The sequence below is a fragment of the Alexandromys fortis genome, unplaced genomic scaffold (genome assembly GCF_014885135.2).
Source record: "Alexandromys fortis isolate MF-2015 unplaced genomic scaffold, M_Fortis_MF-2015_v1.1 scaffold_2_1_26212458, whole genome shotgun sequence".
NCBI classification, from domain to species: Eukaryota; Metazoa; Chordata; class Mammalia; order Rodentia; family Cricetidae; genus Alexandromys; species Alexandromys fortis.
The window spans coordinates 15704912-15723484 of NW_026067930.1; the positions used below are offsets into that span (position 1 = coordinate 15704912).

Here is an 18573-nt window from a genome sequence, read left to right on the forward strand (position 1 = left end):
TTGTATTACCGTTAGTAACTCATCTGCGTGGAAAGAGAATGGAAGGGCCTGAGGCCCCTCATCAGATAATGACATAAACCACAGACAGAAAACACCAGCGACACCAGTTACTAGCTTCTCTCCTGGATCTGCACCTTATTGTCCCACCCTGCTCCAACACACACTGGCCCTGTAACTTGCAATGGTCAACTCAGTGCATCTGAAATGGCCTCTGCCAGCTCTGAGCCTAAGTCTCAAGAGACCTCACATGCTCCCACTGTCCTCAGCCCTGCTGTGGCCAGCACTGGAGCAAGCTCTCTGCCCTGTGATGAGTGCAGTGGTTCTGCCACTAGATCAGCCTGCCACCAGCCCTGAGCTAGAATCACTAAGCTGCCAAGAGACTACACACAGGTGAATCTGACAGCTCTGTGGGGCCATTAAAACCACCTAACTGACCCACAGACACAAGGACCACAATAAAGACTTCTATTAAGCCACTGATTAAGCTTTGGTTTAGTTTCACAATCCCAGCCAGCTGGTACAGCATGCAGAAGCCAGTTTCTTCTGACTCCCCTCTGGTAGTTTTAAGAAACACCTTCTCTTTGGGAGAAACACAAAACCAAGGTAATTAGGATCACTGTGACCTAAAGAGCGGGTTAAGGGTCAGCTCCCAAACCTGCCTTCTGCTCTTGTGCTTTTTCCTGAGCTCCCAGAAACAGAACTAGAGTCATCTAAAGTCTGAGGCTAGTGGGACCAGAATTCTGCTGAAGGTTGGCACTCAGAGAGAAGCTGAGTGGACACAGAACTCTCTTCCTGCTTTAGACCTTTGGCTCCTGGTGGACAGTAACTGTGTCTCCTTTCTAATTCTCCGAAAGCCTGGCACACCCAGGTGCAAAGGGGGATGCGCTGACCACCTGTCATAACACCGTACCTCCTCTTTGGAGGAGCCGAGGGGCCGGGAGTGATGGAAGCATCGCCATGAATCGCATCTCCTTCTGGTCCTTCCTGGTGAGAAGGTCCTTCCTGCAGCGCTTCGGAGTCACTCTGACCATCTGTAGACACAAATGAAGGAAGAGAATCTTGTTAAATCAAGGTGAGGTGGCAAGCAAGCCTCCACTTTGCGCCTACCACCGTGGGAGGCCCCGTAGCCGTGGCTGTTATTGAATTTGACAGTGTATTGACAGAAAAAAAACAGGCAAGCACACACATGATTGTGTGTGTGTGTGTATACTTGTGTGTGTGTTCATATGTAAGAACAAATAGAAGGTTCAAACAAATTTACAAATTAAGAAAACCTATCCAAGACCTTGACCAGACAATCTCCAAAGAAAATGGGACAGGCATGAAACTGGAGGCAGGATCCCAGGTGAGTGTCATTCCTGGGTGTGCTGGCCAGGTTTGACTGACACATGTGTAATATGTATAATGGTGGGGCCTCATCCTTGGACACTGCAAATGGTACCCCTGTAGTGAAAACAGAGCAGGGCGGGACCACAGAGATTAGGCTGTATTAGCAGCTGGGTCCTAATTGCGTTCACATCTATCCTCACCAGAGGGCACAGAGGGGGATTTTAAAGACAGCTGCGTGACCCTGGGGGCAAAGATTAGACTAACCAATGTCACAAAGTGAGGAACAGCCCAACTTTATCCACTAGCTCCCCAGGCCAAGTGTTGACAGCCTGGTGGTCAAATTATGCCACAAGTGGGAAGTGGGAGACCTATCAAGTGTGGGGTCTAGTGAAAGGGAGTTATGTCACCAGCGGTACGTCTCTGCAGTGGAAACTGGGACCCTGGCATAAGTCTCCCCCCACCTTTCCCAGCCTTTGCTCTACCACGAATTCCCTGTCATATTTAGTCTGAAACAACAGGACCAAGCAACCATGAATAGAAACCATGAGTTAAAAATACACTTTTCTGCCGGGTGGTGGGTGGCGCATGCCTTTAATCCCAGCACTCGGGAGGCAGAGGCAGGCGGATCTCTGTGAGTTCGAGGCCAGCCTGGTCTACAAGAGCTAGTTCCAGGACAGGAACCAAAAGTTACGGAGAAACCCTGTCTCGAAAATTAAAAAAAAAAATACACTTTTCCTTCCTCTTATTAGGTCTAAAACCCAGAACAAAGGGCTAACTGGGGTGCCTATTAAACGTTTCAAAGCAGAACTGGCTTTGAAATTTCTTCCAGAATCCCTCAGTCCCTAGACATTATGGGGTATGATAGACCGGCATAGCTGGCTCCCTACCCTGAACTCTCCAACCCAAGGGCTGGGCTGCCCTTTCCCAGCAGCTCTGCCCTATACAATCCAGCCTTGGCTGTGCTGGTCCTTCTTACCCTTCACGCTCCTGGCCTCCCGACTCTCCCCCTCCCCCATTCTCCTCAAGGTCATGTTCACTCTGGACCCTCCCAGATGTCTGCCTCTGCCTGGGAACAGTCACGTGCTCCTTTTGATTATTATTATTATATTTGTTGTTGTCCACTTATCAGATGATCCCCTTGGGGGTTTGTCACAGTGCTGGAACCCTGACCGAACAGGGGAAGGAGGGAGGAAGAAAAGGTCTTGAGATTTTTGACCCAGGGATGCTGAGTTCAGGCACCTGAGCTTCATAATTGCAAAAGAATAAATGTGTGTTGTTTTCAGTTACCACATTACCTCCTCTAGAAAGGACTGCTTTCTAGGAAGCCGGAGGAAACAAAGTTATAAGCCCGTAGCAAACCCAAGTGAATGGATGGATGGCAGTCGTATCCTCGGATTCTTCCCCTCTAACCCAGATTCTGGTTTAATTCCTGGGAACACTGCCTAGATGTCAAAACTGTTTCAGTTCCCCAGGTGATGATCAAAGTCCCTGCACACAAACATGTCACTTACCTTCTCTTGCTTCTATATTTAAGGGAGGCTGATGCCTGCTACACCAGAGAGTCATTAGAAAGATAAATAAAACAGTGTCCCCACCCTGTGACTGCCGCAGCCCAAGGACGGTGGCTTACATGAGTCATGAAAAATTCCTGATTGTTTTTTTTTTCCTTCAGTGAAATGAAAACTGAGGAAGGAAAGTATCTCTAAAACATTTTAAAGCACTCAGGATATTTTTATAGATGTAATTGTATTTTGTATTTGTAATTGTATGTCTCTTTCTTTCCCTTTCCCACCCTCCTTCTTCGTGTGTGTGTGTGTGTGTGTGTGTGTGTGTGTGTGTGTGTGTGTATGTAATCTTGTCATCCAGACATCACCCCATGAATCAAAGCAGTAGAGATGATGAAGGAAAAGGTCTCGTGACAGAGTATATGCCAAAAGCTCATTTGTTCCAAGCCTTCTGGGTATCATTTTGTAGGGCAGAGATGAAGCCTTCCACAGGGCATTACCTCGACCCTGTTCCGACAGCCCAGTTGCTGTTCCCAGGGCTGATGAGACTCAGCTATAAATCCATCATCAACTGAATTATTTCTAATGTACTCTCCAGCTTCAGCAGGTTTGGGTTCTGATTTTAGCCAGACAACTATGCCCAGCAACCTTGAATCAGAGGACACTAGAGTCTTACGGATGTAGACCTGCTGGCATAGGGGCAAATGTGCGGTGAGCACCCTTAAGTACTTCAAAAAAGCAAGTGACTTCTCTAACTCCTCCCAGAGGCTTCCCCTCCTACTTAGTAAACAATCTGAAGTTCACACCCGACTCTGGGTGGATGCCTTCTTCTGTCTGGCTTCCACCAGGTCCTCTGGCCCTATCACCTGGGGCACTCTCTGTTCCTTCTGACTTAATTCTGACACAACCTGCTCTTTATCCATGAAATTTATTCCTCACAAACACACACACACACACACCACACACACTACACACACACACCACAAACCCTAGCTTCCCAAGAAAAACCAAGAAGGAAGGACCAAAGATTCTGCTCTGATACCCATATTTGTCCCTTCCCTACAGGGCCAGCCCCTCCCAGCAGGATGGGTACCATTTACTTTCTAGGAGGAGCTGGTGGACGTCTGCCCTGTTTGTTTTGTGGGCTGAAGACTCTAAACAAGGACTAGTCACAGGGCTAGTTCCCTTGGCATGCCTGTTACTGACTGCTCTAATCTCCTCCCTCCTGGTGAGGAAGGGGTTACTCTCAATCAGAGGCCATCACACCGGTCAAGAAAGCCCAGGCTCCATGTCAGTCTTTCTACTTAGAGACTGTGGGACTCATTCGGGGCAAGCCACTCACCCACTGACACCTCCGTTCTGAAACAGAGACCACAACCTACTGCTCACGGTCATGAACGATGCATGTCAAGTAACAGACACTTATTAAATATGTCAAATGTGTAAATTCCATAAGGTCCTGAGGAAAAGGGAACATCTCTTAGTCAACCAGTGTCCCCAAGACTTAATTTCAAGGACCAGGAAAAGATCCAGAGTCTTTTAAATCTTCCATCCATATTACCAATTTGATTGAATATTTTTCAATTTGATTGAAAAATAAAGTATTTCTTTTAAGTTCTTAGGGTGGGAGAAACAGGTTATGTATGCATGCGTGCATGCATATATGTGTGTATGTGTGTGTGCATGCATGCATACGTGTGTGTGTGTATGTGTGTGTGTAGAGGTCAGAGGTCAACTTTGGTGTCTTCTTTAGTCATTCAACATCTTGACTTTTGAGACAAGGTCTCTCACTGGCCTGGACCTTACTGATTGAGAAAGGCTGGGTTCCCAGTCAGCCCTGGGGATATGTTTGTCTCTACCACCCCAGTACTGGGACTGCACACTACCCTAGTGGCTTTTCCAAGTGGGTTCTTACGTTCAAACTCAGGTCCCCATGCTTGTGTAGCGAGTTTAATGACTGAGCCTCCATCCTGACCTTCCTATTAAGCTTTAGGCATGGTAGCCACTGAAAAGATAATGTACCCCCTTTCCACCAACATCTCAGGATGAATGAGTGGCCATCGCTTTCTCTCTAAGACTGCGTTTTACTCAGAGCAAAGAGTGTGGTTAGGTGGGGCTTCAGGCTACAGGGCAGCTATGGAGGATGACAGTGAAATACTTCAAGACGCATGAAGATGGGTTCTACCCACCGTACCGTGTGAGTCTAGGTATGGTCCAGAATGCCAGTCTTTAACTGGGTGTTATCAAAGCCACTAGGTAGATGTCACTAGGTGGTCACCCCAGTCCTGTCCACTTGGAAACCACAGATCCAGTTTGATTTCATCAGTGCTGAGTGTCTGCCCAATGGGAGTCTTGGTCCTCACTTGGCAGAAGGAATGACCCATTTCGAAGCACAGAAAGTCAGGGAGCCTGGACTGATCTTGCAAAGCAGCCGCTTCCCAGAAGGCTCCCCAGTGCTCAAGACAAGATGACTGACAGGCATTCTGTGCAGACAGACAGAGCCCTCATCAGAAGGACCCTTGTCCTGCTTGGTTTAGGCACTACTGTTGCCATCTTGAAAGCCCTCTTAATTTCTTAACAATGGCTTTACGTTTCCACCCACACACACCCTGCCTGACAATTCTACAGATAGCCTTTGCCACACGTGATTTGTATTCTCTCTGTTGTCTCTGGAATCTTGTTTGGAAAAAAAGAAGCAACAATCCCTGCCGGTAAGAAGCGTTAAATGAGATAATGTATAGAAAGCACTGCCCCATCTTACTGTGAGAATCCTGACTTTTGCTTTGAAAACTGTCCTTGATCCCCTCCAGGATGGTGTGGGGTCAGCTTGGTTACCCATGCCCTGTCCATTTGATAATGGCAGACTTGGAACTCCTGAGCCACTTATCCGGTAAAAACCGAAGGCAAAAACTGAGCTTGAACCTGTCATCACTTTCTCAGATGGCCCATTCCATGGTCCAGCAGGTGTCCACCCCACCCCTGTTTGTCGATGATGTTGGGCCTTGGGATGATTTCCCTGAGGCCCACAATCGTGTTCAGGAGAACCCGGGAGTCAGCAGGCAGATTACTGCTCCCTGTGCCGTAGACAGCTACGTTCTCACGTAGGGAGAATCCCCGACCTGAGGCCCTTTGGCCTGGGTAGTGAGCAGCACCCCACCTCACACCTCACCTTGGGCACCCTTGTTGGTGAGGACCAATCCCTTCTCTGCTTTATCTTTCTTCTTCTTTTTCAGCTTTAGTCCAAACATTCCTTTCCTGCAGAGAAGAACAACTCATCAATACAGTCATGGAAACGAATTATCACCCCGGCTGGGAGAAAAAAAAGCATGCAGAGGAGGTAGGTCCTACTGGCTGGTCAGCCCCCTCATCTACCCAGAGTGGGGGTCAGAAGACCTCATGAGTCTCCAGGTTATCCTCCTTGTCCAGAAACCACTGCACACCACTGGGGCAGGCTGGGGTTTCTAATCATGCAAGCTCAGCACCTCTCATGTCTTCGGGCTTGTCCATGCCAGGTGCTGTGATGTCAGGAATGACATCATTTGCTGATGGCAGCAATTGTCTCCAGCCAGAGAGGGTGGCAACAGTGTCTCCGGCCACACAGCTCCTGGAGATCTGCTAGGCTCACAGTCTACTGTGACTGCTGAGAAACCTGAATCTCCCAGTCCTCTTGGCAGCCATCACTTGGCTGGAGCCAGGCCCTCACACTGCTTCTAAGGTCGTGGAGCTCTGGTACCCGCGGAGGCCAAGCCATAAACACATTGCTCAACTGGTGCATGGTGTGCGCCCCAAAACTGAGCCTAGTAGAGGATCTTGATAGCTTCTCATTTCACACATGTTGCTTTGGGCTGCAGAGTGTCCCCTGGACAGGGAAGCAACCCCCACTTTCCTCTCCCCCAAGTGCACACTTCCTAGCCCCTGGGCCGTCCTGTGCTTCTGAATGTGGGACCAATGAGGCAGTGAGTTCCATGGTCAAGGTCACCTACTCCATAGTCAACGTGTCTGTCTCTCATCCCAGTAGGCTCTTCACAACCTCAGATAGGCCCTGAGTTCTCCCAACTTCAAGATCCCATTGGGTAACAAGGTAATAAATGAAAAGTAGTTATCAAAGTACATAAACTATAAGTTGCTCAATAAGCATTTGTTATTACTAGCTGTTATTGTTGTTCTAAGAGATAGTATTAAGACCAACCAACAGAAAAAAAAAACAAAGATCCATTTTATCGATGTACTTATTTCTCTCTCAGACTTAGGTAAGGAATTAAGGCACCTGCTCGCTAATGCTGAGCAATGGAATGCACTTGCTCAGGAGGGAGAGAGTTCCCTTCCCTGGAGGTCTACAAGCCAAGGATGCTCTTCAAGGACCGTGTGTCCAGGACAAGTTTCACAATGGAACTCTGACCCAGGGGATTTGGGGGTTGTTGAGGCTGAGATGCCAAGAATGGACTTCGGTAGCACCCAGACATGGACTGGAAAAGTCAGAGCCCCAGGTTCCTCCTTTGTGTAATGAGATAAACCAGGGTACCTGCTTCCCGGCCCAACTGGGAAGAAATAAAATGGAGCAAAGTAAACAGAGGGCTTACGCAGGGCCTGGTAGACAGGAAGTGGCATGGAGTGCCCTCTGGGAGGGAGTGTCGTCATTCTAAGTCCTCTTAGGGTCGCTCCAGAGAGCAAACACATGGGGGACCTCCCCTTTCTGGATTTTAAGCGAGCATTCTCAGGAAAAGCTTTAATTAGCCTTTTTTTTTTTTCAATGGTAACTACCAAGCAGGGTACCACACCTGGTACTTTCCAAACCCTGAACCAAAATATGCTCCCCAAGAGTTCAATGTCATGATTGGCTCATGAAGACAGAACCTCATATCCCAGGAACTTGGCCAGTATCTACTGGCTGCTTGTCAAGGCTGAGTTATTTCCATCTGCAAAAGGGAAGTTGCTACTAGCCAATGACAGTGGCGCTGGAAAGAGACCCAGCACACACAACATGGACGGCTGGGCATCCCGGCTTCTCCCAGAGATGCCCGTGACTAAGCAATGGGCATGGCTGAAGGGCAGAAGAAGAGAGGGATACTCATCCTTTGGCTCAGGTACCTCTTCTCTTTTGTAACAACGAGCGCTTGCCCTTCTTGACCCTGCTGTCCATTGGAGTCTCCTAAGGGTTTGTGTCTTCAAAAAAAAAAAAAAAATACAGAAACAATACTGGTGTCTTGAACTACCTGCAGAAAGTTTTACTTAACCCAGGGCATGGGGGGGAGAGGGGAGTTCAAAATCTCTTATCTACAACTCAAATCCCTGCGGAATAACTAAAGAAGCCTTTTGGGAATGCCCCAGGCACTTCAGACAGTTTGCTCCTCGCCTATCGTAATGATAGGCACACAGCGCATCTGCCTGAAGCTGTATGACAGTCATCAAGCCTGCTCCTGGCACGAGAGAGTTTGAGAGAGTTTCTCCATGAAAACTGATAAACGCTCCTCCACCACCCTGTGTCACCCAGGGGCAGGGAAGAAGTGTGGCATGCCTGTCTCTACTGGTCTTGGCACTGGAGGACAGAGCAGGAGAAACAGGATCGGTGCTGGAAGGTGAGGCTTTGGGAGAAGCTGTGTGACTCTAGCTCTAGAACTGGGGACTTGGTACTTGGATGAGTTTTCAATTCCCCAAATGACACAAAGACATTTTTCACTCAATTAAAAATGACGTTAAAATAGGAGGTATGTTTGTAAAGTGGAAGACTTGCTACAACTTATTATAGTATCAATGAAAAGATGACAGAAATTTTAAGTTTTGTACTAATAGTGACAGAAATACCATTTCATATGTGGTCTCCTAATATCCCTACAACATACCATGGAGTAAGGACTGCTGTTACCATTTCTCCTAAAGAAGAATTGGGGTTGTCTAGTCAATACATGGGAACCAGCTACCAAATCAGGAGGACCAATGTGGTAAGCCTCCATCATGGCTTCCCTCACAACAGCCCTCTCCTGCTTGGGGATTATTCTAACAAGGAACCCCAAGAAGATGAGTCCTTCCAGTGCAGGACCTATGATGGCACCTCCCAGGCCACCCCAGGAAGAGTCGAGAGACACACAGACACACCCATACCAACCTGGTCTCCTCAGGGTGAAAGCTACCATGACTCCGATATCTGTGTCCAAACAAGAAGAATGTTAAACACAGCCTGGATTAGACTGGCTTCTGCCCATCTTCTTGCAGCTTTGGTGCAAACCATCTAGAATGCCAGGCACAGATATGTGGCACCAACGAGGAGGTGCTGGACTGGAATTAAGGGGTTTTTTTTTTTTTTTAGTCACTTTTCTAATGATTTCATTGGTGGTAATCACAGACCTCCTCCAAGCCCCAGGCTCATCTTTGGAGGGCAATCCTAAATTACCTCCGCTTCCCAGACTGGCTCGCTCGTCATGCAGACAACTCTCCTGAACCTCCTGATGAACTGCTTAAAGAGAGCCAGAACCATATCTATACGTAGCTAATTTCATATCTTTTTTTATGACTCCAGAATTAGAAAACTACTCAAAATTAGAGTTGTATGGTTTCTTAATTGAGTCACCAGGTTCCCTTTCAGCACCAGCTTTTCTATCTTCAGTGCAGAACAGTAGCAGCTTGGACCAAATGGCCAATACTGGGATAACTGTGTCAATGGTATGACCTGTGCAGGTCTCTGCTGCCTCCTCTCTTTCTAAGTGCCCATAGGGACACAAGTTGCTCAGGTATCCCACCTTCCAAACTCTCAACCATAGCCTCCAATATAGGAAAAGAACAAAAACAAATCCCAAGCTAAACACTGAATTTATCTCCAACACCTTTAAAGGTTAAACTAAATGTAATTATATTTTTTGGTAGGATCTTGTTATCCAGAGAATGGATTGGTATACAATCAAGTCTGTCTTAAGAACAAGTGTCAGTACGATGGTACAGATCTGTAGTTACAGCACTGAGGCAGGAGGATGCCAAGTTCTGTGTCAGCCTGAGCTACATAGTGAGACCCTGCTCCAAAAACAAAACAGACAACAACAATAAAAATCAAAGTGTTTCCAGCATTCTAAGATTATCCAAAAATCTTAGGAAAAGTCCTAGTTTCTGAAAATGATCATATCAAACAAATTAATCCAGCCTTAAAATGACAACTGCATTTTTTTCCTTTCTCTTCTGAGTCCTAGACTTTATAAAGATGCATGCATATAGGTATGTGTCTATAACATGAAAGTAGAGTCTAAACTGTCTAGTGGAACAAAGGAGACAAATAGGAGTGTGGGGTGATGAAGGGAAGGTGGGGGAGGATGGGAAGCATGCGCTATCAAACCACATGCTATGGACAATAAGCGAACACTACTTAAAATATTATCTAAGGACTGGAGAGATGGCCCAGTCAGTAAAGTTCTTGCATTACAAGCATAAAGACCAACATTTAGTACCCAGGGCCCCAGTGGGCACAAAATAAGGTCAGGGATAGTGGCACGCACTTGTAATCCCAGTAGTGGAGATGCAGAGAGACACTCATGAGTGTGTGCGTGTGTGTGTGTGTGTGTGTGTGTGTGTGTGCACATGTGTGCGCGCGAGTGTGCACATGCCAGAGGCTAACCTTGGGAGTCATGCCTCAAGAGCTATTCACTTTTCCACTTTGTTTTTGAGACAGAGTCTCACTGGGTGCTGGCGCTCTGCCATTATACTGGGCTGACTGGCCAGTGAAGCCCAGAGTCCCATCTCCACCTCCTGAGGGTTATAAGCACACGGCACCTCCTCCACCTTTTTGCATGGGTGCTGGGATTGAACTTGGGTCGTCATGCTGGAATAGCAGGAATTTTTTTTTTGACTCCGTTTCCTATTTCTTTTAGGGAAATTTAAAAGAATGTTCTTAACCAAAAGGAGAAAAACCATTGCATTCAGAATCCATACTTGTTCAGGGTACATTTCTAACTCAGTTCCCCACCCCTTTCCATTCACCTCCATCACTTGAATGGACCACAGTACTGACTATCCTTGCATCTTAATCATGGGATCAGTCCAGCCGTAAAGGAGCATAATTCTCAGGCTTAAGAGAAAACAGCCAGTCTGCTATGGGCTCAGAAAAGGTCCATAATGACCAACTAATGACCTGAACAGATTGAATATCAACTCTTAGTCCAGAGAGAACCAATTAATGCTGGCCTATTATGAGGTGGAATCTCAAGCGCACAATCAAGGCAAATGGACATGCTTTTAACACACAGCCCTCAAGGCCCTTCTTCTACACATTCCAGCCCCAAAACTCATCGTAATGAGAGTCGAATGTAACAACTTGACTGACGGCCATTAAGAGCCTGAATATTTCGCCTTCAAGAAGTCAGCTGAGTCTAATACACATCTCCAAGGTCTCTAATGAGCACCCCACTTCTTGTGAGTTCTAAGATCCCAAGACAACTGGAATAATCTGGAGCCATGGTACAGAGAGCTAGGCGGGGGAAGGCAGCCTCCCATAATTCGTCAGGCGTATTTCCCAAGTGTTTAATTGCAAAGTGGCAGGAAGGTGTAATTGGAGGGGGGTGCCCCAGGAAAAGGAGGGCTTCTTGCTTGCAGGCTTCCCACTGATGCTGCTGTATAACAGCAAAGATTCCTATGGATGCCTTCTTCCTCGGGCAGAGAGCTCCTTTCAGTGCCTGGGTCTGTGACTCCCTCCTCCCCTGCTCCTTTAATGGGCATCCTCCTCCCCCCATAGGCATCAGCATGTCTCCCATGGCTGAGCAGGCTAGAATACAAGGAAGCTAAAGAAACAGATTCTAACTGTGTAGTTAGAGCTTTACTCTTTCCATTCCAAAGCCTTCCCTTGCCTGGGCCCCCGAGAAATGGTACATCTCTCCCATCCTGCATCTTTACAAGTTTCTCAGAGCTCTGGCCTCCACGCTCCTAAATGCCAAGGAACCAATCCGGTTTCAACCACGCTACACTGCAGGTAGCTTCTCAACATTAGAAACAGCTGTCTTCTCTCTTTGTCTCGGCACAGCTACTTCAGCTCTCTCTGCATTTCTTTAGACCCTAAGCCTTCTGCCTCCAGTACATTCCTCAGTTACTTTCTGTAGAGTGAAGAGTATGGCGGTTGGCTCACATTCCTTTCTTGGGATCATTCCTTTGGTTGAACACCTACACCCTGTCCTAATGTTAAGTGGAGGCAAGCTGCCAAGGCAACTGGACCCCCCTTTCCTATAGCTACATAGGCGACCCTATCTGGTTCAGAAGAAGGCATTTGAAAACCAATCTGGACCCCAGTCTAAACTGCACTTAAAACTAATCTTTCTCAAACCAGCTAACCCGTACCAGAGACTATATCTTGATACCTATTTGATGTCTAGGTCTAGTTTTCCATAGAATTTGACCTGTTGTGTGTTGGGTTGGGGATCAGGGTATGGCCACAACCCTAGAATACTGTCAAGAACACTAATGTTTCAACTTATAACAGATCTATAACATGTGACGGTCATGAAGCTTTATCCTGAATAAAGAGGATCTTACAGCTTGTGAAAGGTTCTCCATAGGGTCACACATCCCTAGACTTAATCCCTAGCTGATGGCCCTGTCTTGGAAGGCTGTGGAACATTTAGGAGGTGAAGTCCAGCTGGTGACAGTAATCACTTGTTCGGTGCAGGGTATAAGTGCCGGTTCGTTTTTGTCACTTGACACCAGCTGGAACCACCTGAGAAGAGGGAACTGAGGGCTGTCTCCATCAAATTGGACTGAGAGCATATCTATGGAGCATTTTCCTGATGGACCATTGATATAGGAGAGCCCAGCCACTATGGGTGGTGCCACTTCTGGACAGATGGTCCTGGATTGTATAAGAAAGGTGCCCAAGCAAGCCTTGAAAGCAAGCCAGACATCAGCTTTCCTCTGTGGTCCCCGTACTTCCCCCACTGGTTTCCCTCAGTGATGGGCTGTGATTGAGATGTCCAAGTCAGACAAACCCTTTCCCGCCCATGCTGCTTTTGATCATGTTTATCACGGCGACAGAAACCAAGCTGGAACAGGGGAACTTCAGGATTTGTAACTCTATTCGGTGTGTTGCTCCCTGTCTGCCCCGTAATATGACCAGTGGTCTCATGTACCCCAGACAAGAGCCGATTGCACCAACGTGAGAAACTGTGCACTCTGAGCTACGATTCTTTTTAATATTGATGTTTAATATTAATACTTAGTATTTTCACGCCCCTGGCCTCTATCAGCACTTTGTTCTTCCCTTCCTTACACACTTGTCATGCTGACAGAACAGCTCCTGAAAAGACATCGCTCACCTTCACCATTTGCTGAGCATTTGAAGGCAGTGGCCATGCCTGGCTTCTGTCTGAACCCTAGAGAGCAATCACAGTAACTGGTGTGTACTAAGGATGCTGGAATGTTGGATGAGGGACAGACACAGATAGAAAAGCTTTGCCACAAAAATCTTCAGAACTTCTTTATCCCAGTTTTAACCTGTATTATATCCCAAAGAAGTTGGAAGTGGTGTGGGACCGAGGGCAGGAGAAACAATCTAAAGTGTCAGCTGCTGTCTGAGCCTTGCCCCGTGCTTGGCCTGAAACTGGGGAGAGAAAGTAAATGATCCACTCTGGGACCTGGCAAGCCATTAGTGCTCTGTTAAATGGGCCATCAGTTCTGGCTGTCATCAAGCCTCCGTCCATTTCCTCCACCCACCTCCTTCACTAATGCATTCTTCTTTCTCATCTCTTTCCCATGCTCCAATGTCTTCTATCGGCTGGCATTTTTTTCTCCTGTACGGTCGGTCATTCAGGAAGAGCCTGTGAGATGGTGTGTTTGTTCGTTTGTTTTTGTATGTGTTTGTTTGTTTGGAGTACTTGGCTACCCATAGGCTTGCAAAGATAAATGCTGCAGTTTCTTAGCTGGGGCCTTCATGATGCCAGTGGGGACACAGAAACCCAGTTGTCTGAAAGCACAATGCAGGAAGTGCTCTCTCAAATATGGACTAAGGGCTTTCAGAGAATGAACGGCTTACGTAGGCCTGGAAGGGTCAAGAGAGACACGAAAAGGAGGTTGCACTTTGGGTCCTAGAAGAGGAGTAAGGTAAGCAGAAAGTGACTGGGAAGGATGAACATGCACAGTAGGAACCAGATTCCTACTGTGTGTCAGATTCCTTTGCATGAGACCATCCATATAATGGCCACCGCATTAGAAGGAAGCACCAGCACTCTCAAAACATTCAAGACATAGATATTAACTTAAAGAGGCTAAGTCACTTGACCAAAGACACGGGTGCAGATAGGGTTCAGATCCCCAAGTCAGACAAAAGAAACAGTATACAGGCCCTTTCTTCTTAACCAGCTAGGAGTCAAGCTGTTCCCTTTGGCTGGTCCTCGGGAAGGCCTACATCTCTCAGGAAAGCATCTTGTACCAGTGTCTGATACAGGCTATAAACAGGAGTCAGATTAAAGCCTTCCCTCAAGCTCCCGCCTCTCCACTCAGAATACTCAGAATACAAGGCCTTCCTTCATAGGTTTTCCCAGAACTCAAACCTCCTATTAAAACAGTCAGTGTCGGGTCTGGGGAAACGACTCCTCCAGTCATGATAGACATCCGGTGTCTTCAAACTTCTGCCTCCACCCCTTCCCCACCATGACGGGCTGTGACCCTGGACTTGGAAAGGAGATCAACCTTCCCTTCCTTAAGTTGGATTTGCCAGATATTTTGTCAAAACAACAGGACAAGTGACCAGTACGGTAGAGAAAGGGTCCAGCGTTGTTGTAATTGGATGCTTTGTCAGCCTCTGCTAATTCTGCAGCCTCCTGAAGCTCTAGAGAACATAGCTCCAAGGTTCCTTTTGCAGAGGTTGGTGGTAGGGAGTCAAGGGAGGGGTCCCTTTGGAATAACAGGAGTTGGCAGGCCTCAAAGGGGCTCAGGGACTCTTAAGGTTAGCAGCATCCTACGCGATACTAACCTTAGTTAGCTTTGCTCTGGGAGGTCTCAAACTCCAACACATTTAAGCAAAGGATGCACACCAGCCTTCAGCCAGGCTATTCTGCTTTCCAAAGGCCCCAGACAAAGCCGTTCCCTGGCATTCCTTTCTACGATGCTAGAATTCTTCGTTGTAAAAGTAAAGGCCATCTAAGGAAATCCCCCTTCTTGTGCCTGGAGTGTGGAGTGGAGGGATTTCATGTCACCCTGTCCAGAAGGACCCTTACAATTATTTTTTTTCAGAACAGGATGGGTTTGCTGGTCCACAGCCATGGATCTAAATACTTAGGAGCTCGGGAAGGTGATACATTCAAGGCCAACCAGGAATATCTAGTGAACCATTTTCTCAGAACAAAACACACAAAAATGGGAAAAATAACCTCCCCGAATGCTAGCAAAGATAGGAGAAAAGGGGAACCCTTGGTGAGAGTAACAATGCAGCCCCTATTAAAAAAAAAAAAAACAACTATCATATGATCCTGCTATTCCACTACCGGCACGCACCTGGAGGATTCTATGTCAGCACAGAGCAGAGGTAGACATCCATGTCTAGTGCAACACTTCCGCAGTAAGCAAGTCATGGACTCCACATGAGTGCCCATGCGCTGATGAGCGGATAAAGAAAACGTAGTCTATGCACAGAACAGAGTATTACTCGGGCATAGAAAACATCAAAATCCTGCCACTTGCAGGAGAGTAGACAGAACTAGGTATCTAAATGAGCAAAGCAAGCCAAGCTTGGAATGAAAATATGACGTGTTTTATGTGTAGATGTTCTAATTTTTAAGAAACTACTAGGGACAACCAGGAGACTGTGTAGAGGGAGAGGAGAGGATGAGATAAGGTAGTTGGAAGTATTGATAGATCCGGAACATATTATATATGTGTTTATGGAACTGTCACAAGGAACCCCATTAATATGTGCAATCTACGTGCATTAATAATGATAGTAAAAGCGAAACTTTAAAATCAGAGTGTGAAGGGAAAGACAAGAGGTCCATGAACAGAGAGGTAGGGACAATACAGAACGGGCAGAAGAGGGGGGACTTAGCTCTCAAGAACAGGAAGGAGCTCTCAATGAGTGGTAGCAGGCACACATCCTTCTCACCAGCTTCCGAGCCTTCCTTCCACTCCGCAGCAATCGCGCCTTCCAGTGCTCCGCGCACTAAACGAGCACTCCACCAGGTGAGAGCTGCCAACGTTCCTGTTGTAGCTCGCCAGGGTCTTGGCTACCTAGAGGCACCTGCATTGCTCAGATGGCCTTAACATTTACAAAGAAAAAGGTCCTGGGCAGGCCGGAGAGCTCATGTATGTTTGACAGACCTTCTGGGCAGCCTTCTCTCTGGCGGGACATGTAGAACTGTACCTGTATCTGCTTGTTCGGGGTTGTTTCATTAATCCTTTTTCATATAACTGAGAGTTGGATTCCCTTATAAAACATTTAGCTGTGTGGTAGTTTGAAGCTCCCATAGGCTTATATATTTGAATACTGGGCCACCAGAGAGTGGCGTCATTTGAAGGGATTAGGAGACATGCCAAGTGGGGCTAAGGGGAAGAGGTCATTTTTGTCTTGACCAAAATCCTACTTTCTCATGTCTGGGGTACACGGGTCTCAGAGGCTGACTGGGAAAGAGGATGTGCATTTGCATAGGGACCTCAGGTTACCCTGAAAAAATGTCTAGGAATCCACGCACCTGTGTTCTTCTGCCAGGACGCTAAGACCCCAGCAAGCATGGCTGCCGTGGGCTTTTTCTCTGAGCTCAGGCCAGCTCTGCTCCATATAACCCCACCCCACTCACCCCAAAACCGGATTTTTCCTTCAACAGAGCCTTGCTTAGGGATCTTGTGCCGTACAGAAAATGCTCCAAGGGGTAAAATTTAGTATCTAATCCAGTTACCTTTTTCTACCGCCTGAGAAAAGCAAAAAGAAGTTCCCACTCTTTCAAAGCACAATGCTGTTTAAATTCAGTGTTGAAAAGCAGCCGTCAAGGTGTTTCACCCACGACCTCACCTCCTTTGCAAACCTGGGCTGCCCAATCACTTCTGTGGCCAAGAGGAGCTGATTAGATCCAAGAGTCAAACTTTAATTAGTGCAGCCGAATGAGGTTCTCTAAATCCCTCGAACAGAGCCAGCTCAACGCAATTACTCACAAGCAGTGCCCAGTCAGCCGTACCCCAGACGTGACTCAGAAGGAAAAAAAAAATCCAACTAGAAATTCGGTGCTCCAGCTTTTCAAGGGTGGCCTGCCAGGACAAAAACAAAGCTGGAAGCTCACCTGTCCCTTCCCATGGCCCTCTGCAGGTGTGTGGAGGGCATTTAGGACCACTTCTCCTGAGTGGGACTTCTGTGAGAGTCCCAGAGTCCCAGAAACAGGGCCCTGCCACACCGCCTCTCACCAGCCAGTGCAGCCTAGTTATGGAGGGTTCTGCTCAGGTTCCTGTTACTGACTTGAGCAGAAGCTGTGGGTTGAGCCTTGTGGATGGGAAGAGACCCTCACAGGCCTGTCCACCTCTTCAAGACTGACTGTCCTTGGAATTTCGGCCATAGCTCAAGATTAAAACAGAACAAGTCCCCAAGTCACAGAGAGCCCTGCCCAGACTCATCCTAAAATCAACAAGGAAAAAGGTCTAAAGCCATGCACAATCCCAGGCCATGACCTCAGAGGGCTCAGAAAAGACTTGTGGTTGATATCTTCCAATTCTAGACCTGTATGATGAGGAAGGCTTCCCTGCTTCCCAATGCGTGGGGAGTGAAATCATACAGGAGAACTCCAACGTGCATCCATCCATATACACATACATCACTTCCCACACCTGCCTGAAACCTCGACCGATACAGTGGCGTAAGCCATTCGTTGAGCAAGGAGAAGGTGGAGCCAAGCCCCTGAGTATGTAAAGAAGAACTGCATGTCCTGTGTGTATGATGCTCTGTTTTCCTCTGTGGAGATGACCATAGAGTCCTAGGAGCGGAAGGAAGGCTGATAGGGTTTCATAGCATACTGGGTAAGATTCAGGCTATGGTCTAACATTGCCCTCATTCACTGTGTGACCCGGAGCAGACTGCATAACCTCTCCCTGTCTTCATTTTGTCACGAGTATCAAGCACCGATGGAGTGCTGAGGACTAGATGAGTCTCTGTGGGGAGAGCACCAGGCAGGCTCCTAGCCAAGCCACTGTTGCTCTCAGTACCGAGGCTCAGAGGAGCTGACAGATGGGTCCCGAGTGGCCCAACTACACGCTGACCCCTGGAGACAGATCTGTAGCTCTTGCTGCTGGCTGAACGCTCCTCCTCCTGCGCTCTGCTGAGACCGGAGCCAGTCTGCTATCAGTCTGCTATGATACAGACACACGTCAGTACATATTGTGTATTCGTTCTATTCAGATGGCTCAAAGTGCGCTGAGACGGCCATCATAGACTCTGCTATGCTGAGCACCTCACTCGCTTCCCAACAGCCTTCGGTAAGGTGCTCTACCTCTCTTTCACACGAGGAAACTGACTTGCAAAATCTGGCTGGGAGTCAAAAGGCTAGGTGTGGTAGCACAGGCCTGCTGAGGCAGGAGGATCAGAAATTTGAGGCCAGCCTAGGCTACATAATGAAACCTTATAACACACACACACACACACACACACACACACACACACACAAATAAGAAATAAATAAGCAAATATTTAGAAGAAAATGCAAAGCCAGGTATCTACCTAACATCCCACTATCACCAAAGCAGGAAGCACCCACTCCACACATCCTGTCTAACCCTCACGGCTGCCTACTCTCAAATGTCAATCAGA

At 47.4% G+C, this 18573-nt stretch overlaps 1 protein-coding gene across 1 annotated transcript in view; it reads right to left on the reverse strand.

Moving 5' to 3' along the window:
• The window catches only part of Fer1l6 (fer-1 like family member 6), a 136820-nt gene that overhangs the window by 104913 nt on the left and 13334 nt on the right, over positions 1 to 18573 (reverse strand). The window contains exons 2-5 of the mRNA XM_050145363.1: positions 8938 to 8976; positions 7923 to 7997; positions 6004 to 6089; positions 911 to 1031 (exon numbers count right to left, since the gene is read on the reverse strand). Coding sequence (XP_050001320.1) covers positions 911 to 1031; positions 6004 to 6089; positions 7923 to 7997; positions 8938 to 8976 — 321 coding nt within the window. The remainder of the gene's footprint in view (positions 1 to 910; positions 1032 to 6003; positions 6090 to 7922; positions 7998 to 8937; positions 8977 to 18573) is intronic.